We start from the raw sequence: 14992 nt of genomic DNA, 5'->3' as shown, positions 1-14992 counted from the left end.
AAATACAACCTCTAGTATAAGGCCCTCCGTAACGCTGTGATAGGATAACCTCGTGTATGAAATAGGTGATTATCACTTTGATAACTTCACCTTAAGATGACGATGTGAACAAAATAGAAATACACACCACATTAGGATGACTGCATACTATTTTTACGTATCATCTACATGTGTTTCTTGAAATTGTCAAACGCAGTGTTCCATAGAACTCATTTGTGAATGTTTTGAAGGCTATTGGCAACACATCAAAAGTGAAACGTGTTCAAATATGTTTCAATTTTATCAATCGCATACGCATCATCGAATTTTAATTAGATACATTTCGCAAATTCTATGGTCATTATAACGATCTAGTTCGTTAATACAACCTCGCATTGCGTCAAATGCTGTCTGACGTGTTTCATACCGATTGTTAAGCCGTTCTTGGCACACTGATTTGACTGCGGATAACTCCGTTTACCTGATCAGGATATGGGGCTCACGGCGGGTGTGACCGGTCAACAGGGGATGCTTACTCCTCCTAGGCACCTGATCCCACCTCTGGTGTGTCCAGGGGTCCGTGTTTGCCCAACTATCTATTTTGTATTGCTTGTAGGAGTTATGAGATTGATCACTGTTCGTTATCTTCACCTTGCATTCAATCTTTCTTGTTGTTGTTGTTGTTTTAGGTTTTTTTCTTCTTTTTTTAAAATAAAATGGTTAAAACTTGAAAGTTTTTCCTATGCACAATTACATGGAAAATTAAACATAACGAACAGCGATGAATTTTATAGATCCCATAAGATTACAAAGAGAGCATGGTGAAAACGGGTTCTAGTAATACTAGAGGTGGGATCAGGTGTTTAAGAGGAGTAAGTATCCCCTGTTGCCCGCCCACACCCACTGTGAACCCCAACACGCGATACTGAACACCCTGCATATGAATTATCACCGTCCCAGAGTTGCTAGAGTATTTATTGAATATTAGTTCAAAGCAAACAAATTACAATTTTACTCAAACTATTTCAGATAATTGAATGAGTAATTGATTGTACAATAGATTTTTTTTTTTGTTTATGTGGAAATTATCTGACGCCGCCTTGTGTCACGTACACCCCATACAATGACGTCAGCTACATTTAGGACATTATGTGCTCCTCTTACAATCTGGATTTTGACAAAGCGAGCGATGGAGTGTGAAGGACAAGTCACCACTATTTTTTCCCCCTTCTGAGCTGGCCCTCTATAGTGTCCACAACCATGTAGTTTTGATTTAGATATTCCTACTTTAACATCTACGTCATGGAACCTATGACCTGAAATGGAAGCAGACAGAGATAATATATCTAAAGGAACAATCATATTTCCTAATCATTTTTATCTAGTTCACCTTGCTGACTCCCTCAGTAATGTACTTTAACTGTTTTATTATAACGATACAAACATTAAAACCAGAATAAAAATTAATAGTATTCAATACTCGGATCTGCGGGACCTATGTACCGTGCGTACCTTGCAACCATAAACTAGTTTTGTAGGGGGGAAATTAAATCGTGATGCAGTTCCATTTTATGATTAATATTCATGATTCCATTCGGAACTTATGGCATTAAAAGAATCTGCTAAATGTTCGGTATGGGTGTGTATCAGTTTATGAATTTTACGGTGCTTTAATTACGGTGAATCACCAAAATATGTTGATTCACATTTATATACTAAGAATTAGAAGAGGTGTAATAAATTAACGTAAACCATGTAAAAACTAAAAAGAGGCAAAACTGTTACCAATTATTCTTACAGTGTGTTCTATAACATGATGACTTCATAGTGTACATCAAAATATAATAAATTATCTCATATTGCTAAATTACCACAGCAGTCCGCTCTGTTGAAGATTTCAATCTTGTGTACTAGAAATCTGTCCTCAAGATTTATCATAAGCCACGGTCTGCCTTCGCGAGTTGTATGCATGAAGTCATTGATGTATTCATTCACAGCGTTTGACGGTTGGAAGTGTCCGTATGATGTACTTGCAGTCACAGATTTCCCCAGTGCAACATTGGTCATACAATTTGTAGACGGGAGTGAATCTAGGATATTATACATAATTTTATCATTTAATAACTTTTAAAGTGATGGCTTAACAACGATGCTGATTGGATGAAAAATTCATTTGATTTCTTAGTGAAAAAACATTCCTCCGGAGTTCATCTGCACTAAGCACGCGGGACTAATTTTCTCTTGAATGCGTCTTCCCCGTACCTCAAATACAAATGCTTAAGCATTCATTTTGAGATGTCACCAGCTGTAGGTGAAGTACCATAAATTTATACCTATCCTTAGCGCCCAGGGCCGTAGCAGTGAGGACATTATGATGTCAACGCTTGTTGCGACATGGAACCTCCATTTATAAGGTCATATCCGAAAGACCCGTGACTCTCAATTCTTTTTGCTGAGCGTTTAGCAAAGAGCAATCCCTAGCTTACAATCACGTCGTTGGTTTGACGTGGCAATGGCACGAGTTGAGCTTGAAATCACGACCTCCCGGTTACGAAGTAATCAGGATATTTGAAACAACGTGGGTATGAAAACATATTTTTACCTTTGGTAGTATCAAGAAGATTATTTTTGCAACATAAAAAACCCCTCAAAAACCTGTCTTGAAATATTTCGACCGTGTTACAGGTCTTCTTCAGTAGTGTTTATTTGTCATAGCAACGTAACGCAAGACTACATACACAAAGGTTTTGCGTTACGTTGCTATGACAAATAAACACGATTGAAGAAGACCGGTAGCACGGTCGAAAGTGTTTAGGTCTTCCAACGACACTCGCTTTACCTAATATAGATACAGGGCTCACGGCAGGTGTGACCAGTCGACAGGGGGTAACTACACCTCCTAGGCACTTGATCCAACCTATCGTATATCCAGAAGTCCGTGTTTGCCCAACTCTCAATTTTGTATTGCTTATAAGAGTTATGAAATTGATCACTATTCTCTCTCTCTCTCTCTCTCTCTCTCTCTCTCTCTCTCTCTGTGTGTGTGTGTGTGTGTGTGTGTGTATGTATGCGTGTGTTTGTATGTATTAACAGCACTACAAACATAGAGAATTTCCTCCAGGCACTCCCCAAATGAGGACCTCCGCCACATGCAATACGCTCACTGTTCCTTTTACAATCTGGATTTTAACAAAACGAGCAATTGTGTGTGGAGGACACCACATCGCTATTCTCTCCCCGTTCATTGCTGGTCCCGAATAATGACCGCAGAATTGTAGGTTATCCAGGGATTCCCCAACTGTCACCTCCGCATCATGAAAACGAGCACCTGAGGGAGAAAAAGACAAATTCATTTAATCTTTCTATCCAATTTCTAGTTTGCCAATACAACCTGTCATTCAGTCAAATGCTTTTTTGATGCGTCTCATACAAATTGTTAGGCCGTTCTTTACACACTGGCGTTGACTGCGGATTAATTCGTTAATCAGGTTGAGATATATGGGTTCACGATGTATGTGAGCGGTCGATAGGGGATATTAATCCTCTTAGACACCTGATCCCACCACTTGTATATCCAGAGGTCCATGTTTTTTCAACTCTTAATTTTTCATTGCATATAGGAGCTATGATATTGATCACTGTTTGTTATCTTCACCTTTTCATCTGTTGCATTTATTGAAGATGCCACAAAACATTCGTATGATAAGATTCGTTGTGAGAAGTAGTTGATGAGTGCCACGTATTATTGTGATTATTTGTAAGTTACAGGGCAAAGAATTATTATACAATTCTCAAATAATATATAATTACCGCAGCAATCCGCTCTGTTGAATATTTCAATCTGTTGTACCAGAAATGTGCCTCCAAGGTCTATTGTGAGCCATGGATTGCTTTCTTCCCCTGATGTATGCATGAAGTCTTTGAGGTATCCATTCACAGCGTTTGAGGGTGGAAACCCGCTGTGTGTTGAACTCACCGACACTGATTTTCCAATAGCAACATTTTCCACACATTTTGAATAGGTGTGAGAACCTTTCAAGAGGAAAAAAAGATTAAGATAAAATAGAGTGGGAAAGATTTATGTCATGTCCATCTCAGTTCAATATTCTTTTATTATTTGAATTTGAAATATACATGTACATGGATTATACTGTCTATGTAATTCCTAGTCACTCACGATACCCATTACTGTATCAGGTTCCAAGAAATACAAACTCCTTATACTGATGATATTTTGTGGTGGTTTTTGTTGTTGTTGTTGTTTGTTTGTTTGTTTTACGTCCCTTTGAGAATTTATCACTCATATTGAGACGTCACCAGTTATAGGTGAAGAACCGAAAATTTAAACCAATGCTTATCGCTCAGAGTCGTAGCAGTGATGGTTCTTTAACATGCCAACACGTGTACCGTGATACAAGACCTCCGTTTACTTATATTTCCTAAATTTACCTACGATATGCATGTATGCATTGGTAAAATTATTGACTTGTAAGGCAAAATACTTTACTTTGATATCTATTACAACGAATTTGAATATAGGTTCAACCCTTGATCCAAAAATGATAAATTGGTTAATTTCAAAAATAGATTTCATTTCCCAAAATACATTATGATATGAACTGTGATGTTTCTCGCAAGCACACTTCATGGAATTTATTTCTTATGTTTACATCGTCAAGGGGGGGGGGGGGTAACAAACAATAATCAATTATAACGCAACCGGAGTCGTCTGTATCTTTTTCAAGGAAGATTAAAAGAGATACATATTTCCTCTCCTGGCTTCACACAAAATACCAGCACATGAACCCAGCTTTTCGTATTTTTTTTGCCCAATGGTGTGAAAATAATACACAAAATGTGTGTAGGGAAATCATTATTCAATCAAATGATACGTGTCACTTCAAACACCTCTCATGCCACCACAAAACTTCAACGCGATAACTGCCACCGAAATGTACGTAAGAAACTGTTTGAAAGAAAAGAGGTGAATAGTGTTTACAAAACAATAACTTGGCTTGGCTTGGTAAAACTTCCTCTCGCATGTAAGGTGAAGATAACGAACAGTGATCAATCTCATAACTCCTACAAGCAATACAATATAGATAGTTGGGCAAACACGGACCCCTGGACACACCAGAGGAGGGATCAGGTGCCTAGGAGGAGTAAGCATCCCCTGTTGACCGGTCACACCCGCCGTGTGCGTGAACTCATCGAATTGAGGGTGTACGTGCCATCTGATTGGGCTCGATTTAAATGCCCAAATGCTTGCTGGCCTGGTTGTAACATGTATGTAACATCGGTACATTTAATTGAACTACGTCAGGGTATTGTCTATTTGGAAATTTTCAACGTCATGATTAGTGTAATAAAGTCAAACATTTTACCATATCACTGACCAATACAAGTACAAAATATGTGTTAATCTCCTATAAAACAATTCATGGTTTATGAAGGTCTCAAATAATAACAGGAGTGGAGGTGACGGGTGTTCACAAAAAATAACTGGGCTTGAAAAAACTTGTTTTGTGAAGAGCCACTGACTGGTGAACGAAAGAGGCTTATTATACAGAGAAGTTTGCTGATCGGTACAATTGATCGAACTGACATTAGGACAATGTCTGGTTTTAAATTTCTAACGCCGTGATGGGTCTAAGAAAGCCAAATAGTTTAAAACATCACTGATAAGTACATAATTTTGGAAAGAAAATAAAACTTTTCTGTGAAAATATCCCAATAAATGATATAATTTGTGGATATTTACCTTTTGTATTAAAACTGCAAGTGTATGCAATGAAACAACACAGGAAAGCCCACCACGTCTTCATACTGGTAGTCTTGAAGGGAAAACACGTAACACGAAGACGTATGCGCATAGATATAACAGATTTAACAAAGGAAGCACCTGCTACATACATTTGATGGACAGATCTCCTACGGTATATTGATATAATATATTTCATAGATATGGCTATCACATGAAAAACTGCAACGTATGGTAAACATACTTTGTTAAAAAAAAAACCATTTATTTACACAATTACCGTCTTTGTGTTGTACCACATCTGGAATGAAAGACGGAACAATCATCAGCTTTATACAATCTAACTACAACGGCAGTCTATCAAATTTCCTTCGTTTTAAATATGTACATATCATGTGTCATAACGATCTAGTTTGTCAATAATAATGCAACATTTAACTCTAGACATGACAAAAGTCCGGAGTTTCGCCAACCCTTTTATTAAGGATACAAATAAACCTTTACAAAAAAAGATGGGATTTTATGTTCACAAGACATGTACTAACATTCACACTTGTAATTAATTAAAGAATCCACCTAATGGATAAACTCCAACAAAAAAAACAAACTGGCAGTAATAACAGTATCAGACTCATTGCAGTGAATGAAAGACACAAGCAACGTTTTACAATTTATTGATATAACAGCAATGGTACATTCGGGATATACTAAAAATGGACAATACCGGCCGCATGTGAAAACATTTTGTGGGGTAACTGGGGAGTCGCCCAGTGAGCCAGTTTAACTTAACTTGTAAGGGGTACACTGGGGGGCCCGAGTAAAACATTCAGTGCCCAGACCTGAACGGACGCCAGCGTTCTAAGGAGGTAAGCGAGACCCGCCCTTCTCACCCTGTCTCCTGCAGTGCTACCTGGTATGTACATTATCATGTTGGACATAAGCCCTTAACATGCATCAGACTGTAGCATCCCCTCACTGAAGTGAGGTGGATGTGGCCCCAACCGTCCCCGGTGGTGGCCCCACTATTCATTGACTTGTTTGAACTTTTACAACTTATAGTACTGTAAATTGCCCCCTGCTTTAGAAGCAGGTGGGGGAAACAACCAGGTTTTGGAGCTGAAACCGTCATCACATACCATTACCGACTCCCCAGTTCGGCCACAGACATTGGAACAATGTCCCCCACAAAAACAAGTAGCATGAACCAAAAACTGAGTGAAACATACAATAAGAATTACATGGATAAGAATAAGTCATGACCAAACCACAGTACTTGAACCTAGAGTTTCGTAAATTACAGAATGCACACATGATAACAGCACCAAGCATGAAATGTTAAATCACTTGTGTGGGGGGTAAGAAACGCCTTGACGTTTGAAAAAATATTCCAAGGCCGCTTGAATATTGTTGAGAAATAATTGATTTCCCAAATCCGACAGGTGAGTGCCATCTGTTCGGAACAACTCAATCTCAGTAGCCTTGATGACATGGTCGTGTCCAATGTACAGACCTCTTACCTGGTTAGCCATGAATTTTTTCATGCAGCTATTAATTCTTATCCTTTTTTTTGTTAATTTTGGGACCAGCATCAAGTGCGGCAAAATGCCAATATCTTCGAGGTAGGATAGCTGACCAGATAAGGGTTGTATTTGGCCAGAGCGCATTGAATCGTAACAAGGGACATTGTGCATCTTCTTTAAAAGTTTTTGATGTGGCATGCTCAGTGGTTAAATCATTGGATCCTAAGTGAATGAGTAAAAATTCAGGGGGTTTATGATTGTGCTCCAGTAATAAATTGTTGAGGTTGTCCTCCAACTGGTCCCATCTGAGTCCTCTGAAACCTTTCCAGGTGATGTTGGCCTGCAAGTTGAGGTTGCACCCTCCTGGTCTGTCTTGTGCTGCAATGCCAGCCCAATATGGGATCGATGACCCAACAATCCAAATAGTTTTACCTGTAATACTTGTGTTGTATTACTTTAGAGTAGCAATGAGTATAACTGAAATACCTCAGTGCTATGCATGAATTGAGTGTGTGTGTGTGGAGAATAAACTAATGAGGTCGAATGTATGCTAAGAAAGCGTTGGACTTCCACCTACCCTGTTGCTGGATGTAAGTATGTGAATATCCCCGATTTGCTAATTCAGTTGCCATGCCAATACGGAAACTGTATGACCTGAAATGGCCAGATTGTTGAAGGAATGACAGAGCCCTTTGAAGGACTGCCTGGAACTGAAAACGTGTCATAGGAGTGCCATCCGCATGAACGAGCAATGTATTAGAATGGGGGGGCCTAAGCTGTAAATATGCCTTAATTGGTAGTGTTGGACAGAAATTGGTGTCCGGAAGTTTGGTAATTTGACAAACTAGGGGTTTTGCCGGTTTGGTTAGTCTTGGACCTATGTAAAATTATTGACACTTGACCTAGCTGGTTTTGAGAAACTTGTGAACTCAGCAATGACAAAACTTCACTGACTCTGAGCAAACCGTAAAATGCCAATGAAAAGGCTGCTGAAAAAAGACATGATTCAAAAGGCGAGCGACATACTGATGTTAAGGCATGAATGATTTTAACAAATAATTGGTATGATATAGGAAGTTTGATATCTTGGTTGACGCCTACAGATCGCTTGACACCTTCCAGGGCTTTTGTGATAATGAATGCTTTAGTAGTATCTTGGAAACCCTGGATTTTATGTTGATAAGCAATTGCACTCAAGTGCAAACAGATGGTCCTATATGTAAGCTGATTTAGTGACAAGTAAGCAATGTAATGCAGCAGCTGATCGACAGGGACAGGCCATGTGCTAGTGAAACCATACAGTAAAGTAAACTGTTTAAACTTGGTTAAAGCTGTATTGTATGCCAAGTGAGTGTTGTGAGCCAGTGACCTGTCAAGAAGTCTTGATGTTTCCTGCTCTATAAGTCCCATATGTGGGCTGGTAGTGGTGTAGGCCACTGGTCTGCCTCTGGTGCAAGTCTTCGAAAACGGGCCCACTGCGAACGAGACAATGCATCCGCAATGTGATTGGCCTTAGTGTTGATGTAAGTGGCTTTTAGCTGAATATTGTATTGTAGTAATAGTAGCACTAAATGTCTGATTACACCCATGACTCTGTGGGATTTAGAAGTAAAGGTATTGAGTACCTGTACTACAGCAGAATTGTCAATGTGAAAAAGAAGTTGAGAATTTTGGAACCGATGGCACCACAAAGTGATGGCTACTGAAACTGGAAAGAGTTCCAGAAATGTCATGTCCCTGGTGATACCCAATTCAAACCAGGCGGGTGGCCAGGAACCATGGGCCCACCTACCCCCGAAATAGATACCGAAACCACCATGGTTGCCCCCAGCGCTATCTGTGAAAAGCTGAATGGTTTGACTATCTAGAAAGGGGCGGTTGATAACCGAGACACCATTAAAAGACTGAAGAAAAACTTGCCAAATACGAAGATCTTGCTTAATGTTGTGATTGAGCTTAACTCTATGATGAGGTTTAGTAATGCCAATTGTAGCATTGATGAGGCGTCGACAAAAGGCGCATCCTGGGGATACCACCCTACAGGCAAAATTTAGTGAACCAATTAATGATTGAAGGTCCCGTAAGCTGACTTTTCGGGCAGCCAGAAAAGAATTAATAACTTGCCTTAAGTGATTAACTTATCTAATGGTAGGGCCATGGTCATGCTCTGGGTATCAATTTGAATACCTAGAAATACGAGAGATGTAGTTGGTTCAACGGTTTTCTCTTCTGCAATTGGTACCCCTAGATCCTGACAGAGAAACTTAAATTTGTCTAGTGTGTGTTGACAGACTGGGGAAGATTTACGACTGCAAAATAGAAAATCGTCTAAATAATGCAGGATGAATTCATTGCCTGTGTGCCGTTGAATAAGCCAGTGTAAAAAGGTAGCAAATTTCTCCCACAAGGCACAGCTAATAGAAGAGCCAAAAGGGACCATTTTGTCAAAATAGAAATGACCTTGGAACTTAAAACCAAGGAGGTCGAAATCAGCAGGGGATATTGGTAAAAGACGAAAGGCAGACTTGATGTCAGACTTGGCCAGAAGGGCGCCTGGCCCTAGCTTAGCAATAATGACTGCTGCCTCATCTAAGGTTGAATAATTAACAGAACAGGCTGTGGAATCGATAAAAAAAAATTAACTGAATTGTCTTGAGGATATGAGAGATGATGTATGAGCCTCATATCTCCATCCTTTTTGGGAACTAAACCCAGTGGGGAGACTTTGAGGTTTATAAAAGGGGGTTGGGAAAAAGGCCCAGCCACCCGGTTAAGCAACAACTCTTTGTTGATTTTTGTGCATGCTACTGATAGGTTAGAATGAAGACTTGAGAGGTTTTTACTTAATCTCGCCCCCCTCGGACCCAAGTACTGAAGTCTAAAACCAAAAGTAAAACCGTCTAAGAGAAATTTTGCATGTTGGTAGCCTTGCAGGTGCTTTTTGAGGGGCTGCAGTAGAATAGGACTGTGCCCCAAAGAATGCAGGGTTTTAATTCCTGCAGTTGACTCTAGGGTGTTTCCCTCTGCACTGACTGCATGAATGACTGTAGCGGCATCTAGGGAAAAAATTACAGGATTTACCAGAGTTGTACGAATTACAAAATTTTATTTGGTTTTGTGATGCATGGCCTACCGACGTAGTATTAAAGGAGTTGGTTGATGCCTGAGGTTTAAACTTGGCCTGGGCCGACTGTTGGGTAGTGACATTTGATTGGTTTATGTACATCAACCAAAATTCGCTGTGAATTTCACCCCAAGACATAGCAGGGTTGGAGGCTTTACGGAGCCGGAATTGCTCGTCATACTTGTGCCAATTTGGTGAACGATTAGCTGCAAGCCTAATGTTTCGCATGTACTTGAGCATTTCTTGAGCCGTTTGGCTGTGTTGAAGAACGATGCTCATGTAAATCATGAAAGCTGATGTCCACTTTTCTATGGTCAAGAAGGAGTTTAGTTGGCGCTTGACTACGCATAGCTTGCCATTGACAAGTTGTAAATCCCCATGGGACTCAAACTGCTCCAATTCCGTAGCCGATTTGAGTAGGACAGACAGATCAATAAAAAAACCCTCCCATATTTTTTGCTTGAATTTAAGCGGGACATGACTACCGATATCATCGCATGTAGATGTGATTTGACAAGGTAAGGGTAAATAGGCCGCTTGGCCAAACAAAAAATTGCAAGACTCACCCGGGTTATCCGGTGTACTATCCATTGGAAATTGAGGGGCCTCCTCAGGGGGCTGTGACTGCCCCTCTGCCGGGGCTTGTCGATCCGTCCAAGATGTGGCGGTGCGAGGTGGGCTTCGTTCCCGGAGTTGAACTGGTGTCCGGCGGTTACGTTTTTTCCCGATCCCCCTGGCCGGGGATCTCTGGGTCGCCGCTCGTTTTCGTGGTGGCATTCCGAATACAGGAAAAATGTCAAGATGAAACCTAAAGGGGGAGAAAAAATTCAGCCACGTGCTTCGTTTCCGCCTCAAGATAAGAACCACGTTGATACTGCTTCGGTTGGAAAAAATGTAATGATGGGTCCGATCACAGGGAGTACCGAGTGTGACGTAGTGCATACAAATTAACTTGTACCAAGAGCCACTAAAGTCACGTAGACCCGACGTACAGGGTGTATCAAAATTAATACGGACTATTTGATATAAACTCAAATAATCTCGACTATTGTAGTTTTTAATATATTTCACCTGAAATTAAAAAAAATCCCATGGGATTTTGGTGAGATTTTAAATCTCACTTGGGGAATTTTCACTCCCACCAAAAATCCCATGGGAGAAAAAATATAATTTCTCCCATAGGATTTTAACTCCCATATTTAAACTTAATAGGGGATACAATGTCCCATAGGAGGAAATGTCCCGTAATGAACATGAAATGACAGTAAATATCCTATTTGAGCATAAATGGGAATAAATATCCCAAATAAAACACAGGATGGGGATTTTTATTCCATGAATATAACAGAAAATTGTTGTTATCATGATTTTTAAAATGTACTTACAAGCCAAGGAATGCCATTAACTTTTAAACATATATAGTAACTAGTTCTAATTGTAACGGGACCGTTACATATGTTCCCCAAACCTCCCCCAATTAAAAAGTAATGTCCTTGTGAATCTATAGCAATTTTTTTTTTATTTTAGTCTTTAAATACATGTAGTACGTTCAATATGGTCATTTTAGTACCAAGAAATGAACGAAAGCGTTGCACGTGCATACACACGCACACGTGTATGATTCCGAATTTTTGTTGATGTCGTTCAACAGGCAATTGTATCATATACCCACAAGATGAATTTCATAACGTTTCCACCAATTATAAGGAAGTTATAGAGATTTTAAAATCGTCCAATCAGAATTCAGCACACGTACATGCACGTGCTGAGCAGTAATTCTAATTTGTAAGGAATACCAAGACACATCTAAACCCTTGATATCAATAGAATTTGATGAAAAACAAAAACGTTATCGTTCATTAAAAACCGAACATTTGAAAAACGTTGCACGTGCATGAGCGTGTGCGTTGGCATTTTTTGTTACACCAATATATAGATACACATATTGTCTACGTATTCTGTGAATATCATCTCATTCGCTTCATAAATAAGATAGTTACAAACGTTTTAGTATTATCCAATCAAAATGAAGCAGACGTGCATGTGCGTGAAAATTGGTAATTTTGACCATGCAAATCAGTTAAGGGTCTCAATATCTACCTATGATATGAATATCAAGCCTTTTCAATGAACAACAAAAACGTAAGACTGGTTCCAAAGTTAATGTACACATTTTGTAATGCACGTACACGCGTATGCGTGCGCGCGCAGACAAAATAACTATTATTTTTCATATCTATAAATGATATACTACCATCCTATTTAGGTTTCATATCGATCCCTTTAATATTCCGATTTTCCATTTTTGGTACCAAAATTGCAGTACACGTGTGCGCGTGTGCATGCACGTACAGACAAAATGACTATCACTATGCACATCTACAAACGCTATACATGTACTATCATCCTGGAAAGTTTCATATCGATCCCTTTTGTAGTTTCTGAGAACACTACCGGACAAAAAAGTACCGGAGAAAAAGAATAATAACTAGATGCGATCTCGTTGCGAGCAACGAGTGGGTCTTCCGTCCAATTTTAGAAGTGATGAGATAAGAATTTCACTGAGATTTTCGTTCATAAATAATGATACAAATATATTGTCTAGACGTACAATTTAGCTTCGGTAATGTTTTACAAATATTGATCATTTAAGTGTTATAAATTAAAGACTCTCTGCCCCTCTCGGCCACTAATTAAATGGGTCAGCCTTTTTTTCGAGAAAAAAGTTAATGTTATTTACTGCTATACAAATTCGACTGATCAGTTCTTTTTTACTAAATGGGAAGGGGGTGTTCTTATTTATTCCGGGAAATTTAATTCTGCAATAGTCTAATATATATTGACACGTACACATCACTTCCTTTCGGGAACATTCATCCAAACGGCGTGGCCATTGAAATTGGTGCAGCGTAAATTGCTATACATATCACTTTAAAATATGACGAAGACCAAATCAAAAAGGGTGACATCCAGATCCACGACGTCGGACCAGACTCAACATGCTCAGGCAGTACAGACAGCGCGTAATCGTAGGACACGGAGGAGCAATGATGCTGACCCCAGTGAAGTACATGGCGGAGTCCTGCAACAGATACCTGTGGTCCAGCCCAACGATAACTTTCAACCCCACAGCGGGTGCAGCCTGGGGTAGAATTATCGCCGAGTACAGGTAATGATATTTTGCACAATGAATTTAATCAGGGCCCACAACCGTTACCTACAATGATCAATTCAAACCAGGCCCCATTGGCATATCATGTTGATAACCACACTAAACATAAAATAGTCAACGGTGAATTTGTTAATTTAGCCACTTTGCTTGTACGTGACAGCAGTAATTCTCAGATAGCATCTATTCTCTCATGCAACAAATTTGGCCAAATCATTGCACATCCTAAGCAATCAAACAAAATCACTACTATTGAACGCTGGATAGATGCGTTCCTCATATTTACCTGCATATATATTGCTGCTCATCCAGAAAAAACACAGCAATTATTAAAGAACGTCCACGACGTTAGACTGGGGGCAGAAAAGTCGCAATTCTTTATCCCAAGCCAAACCAGACAACAGTCTGGATATATGGGCCTTGGCAAATTCGCCAAATACTAGCATAGTAGTTAGTTATATCCACACATATCCAAACACTACAGCAGCTATTTCATTAAAAAATAGTTTAATTGGGGGATTCAGATTGCAGTATTCGGGTCCTAAACTGCCAATGTTTTGTAGTAATCTTATATCAGCCACTGAGCACACAGAGGTGTTGCAAGAAAAAATCCATAAAGAGGTGCTTAAAGGACGAATGGCTGGTCCTTTTGACCACCCCATTGCATAATTTACACGTTTCCCCAATAGGTGTCGTTCCGAAGGCAGATGGCGGTTGGCGCATGATCACACATCTTTCTTACCCACCGTCAAATAGTATAAACCACCATATCGACCCGGTTCACACATCTGTTAAGTATACCTCGTTCAATACTGTAGTCCAAACCATTAGTCTTCTGGACAAGGGGCATTCATTGCAAAAGTCGATATCAAAAGTGCGTTATGGTTAATTCGGGTTCATCCAGCTGATTTCCAACTCTTGGGCTTGCATATAAATGGCAGTTTTTATGTTGATAAGTGTTTACCTTTTGGTTGCGCTATTTCATGCAAATTTTTTGAAATGTTCTCATCATTGAGTGGTTGGTGATAGAAAATCAGAGATTGAAACGGTTCACCATTACTTGGAAGATTTTATTTTTATAGGCAGTACGCATACAAGCCATTGTCTTGTCCTTATGCATACATTTATGTTTATGTGTGTCGAGATGGAAATACCTTTGAACCAGGATAAATCTGTTCAACCCACTACCTGTTTAATATTTCTCGGTCTGGAGATTATTACTATTAAAATGCAAATTAGAATACCCAGAGAAAAGGATGACGAACTAATGTATCTCCTACTCTTCTGGGTCTCGAAAAATAAAATTAAGTTATCTACCCTTCAGAGCCTGGTGGGCAAGTTAAATTTGTTTGGCAAAACAATACCCGGTAGCAGGGAATTGAACCGTAGATTTTACAACGCCACGATTGGTCCCACTAAGCCACCGCATCATATCAGAA

The 14992-nt window shown here is 39.5% G+C and overlaps 2 protein-coding genes across 2 annotated transcripts; both read right to left on the bottom strand.

The window, feature by feature from the left end:
- Nucleotides 1-936: 936 nt before the first annotated feature.
- Nucleotides 937-11418, bottom strand: LOC125673879 (uncharacterized). Its single transcript, XM_056157689.1, has 6 exons — nucleotides 10951-11418; nucleotides 5741-6041; nucleotides 3790-4011; nucleotides 3083-3307; nucleotides 1851-2069; nucleotides 937-1295 (listed from the first exon to the last, which is right to left on the bottom strand). The coding sequence occupies exons 2-6, from the start codon at nucleotides 5937-5939 to the stop codon at nucleotides 1054-1056; spliced, it is 1107 nt and encodes a 368-aa protein (XP_056013664.1). The 5' UTR covers nucleotides 5940-6041; nucleotides 10951-11418; the 3' UTR covers nucleotides 937-1053.
- LOC130053477 (uncharacterized) lies at nucleotides 9402-11161 on the bottom strand. Its single transcript, XM_056160791.1, has one exon. It carries the CDS (start codon nucleotides 11159-11161, stop codon nucleotides 10250-10252), a length of 912 nt encoding a protein of 303 aa, XP_056016766.1. The 3' UTR covers nucleotides 9402-10249.
- Nucleotides 11419-14992: the final 3574 nt, after the last annotated feature.

Source organism: Ostrea edulis, chromosome 3, assembly GCF_947568905.1.
Source record: "Ostrea edulis chromosome 3, xbOstEdul1.1, whole genome shotgun sequence".
Classification (NCBI taxonomy): domain Eukaryota; kingdom Metazoa; phylum Mollusca; class Bivalvia; order Ostreida; family Ostreidae; genus Ostrea; species Ostrea edulis.
The sequence above is the reverse complement of the archived record's forward strand: the minus strand, read 5'-3'. Positions and strand labels throughout refer to the sequence as shown.

Coding starts and splice junctions, on each gene's coding strand:
- LOC125673879 (XM_056157689.1), bottom strand. CDS start 5,939: ATGAAATATATTATATCAATATACCGTAGGAGATCTGTCCATCAAATG. Junction 4,012..5,740: donor TTGCAGTTTTAATACAAAAG/GTAAATATCCAC, acceptor TCCTCTTGAAAG/GTTCTCACACCTATTCAAAA. Junction 3,308..3,789: donor CAACAGAGCGGATTGCTGCG/GTAATTATATAT, acceptor TTTCTCCCTCAG/GTGCTCGTTTTCATGATGCG.
- LOC130053477 (XM_056160791.1), bottom strand. CDS start 11,161: ATGCCACCACGAAAACGAGCGGCGACCCAGAGATCCCCGGCCAGGGGG.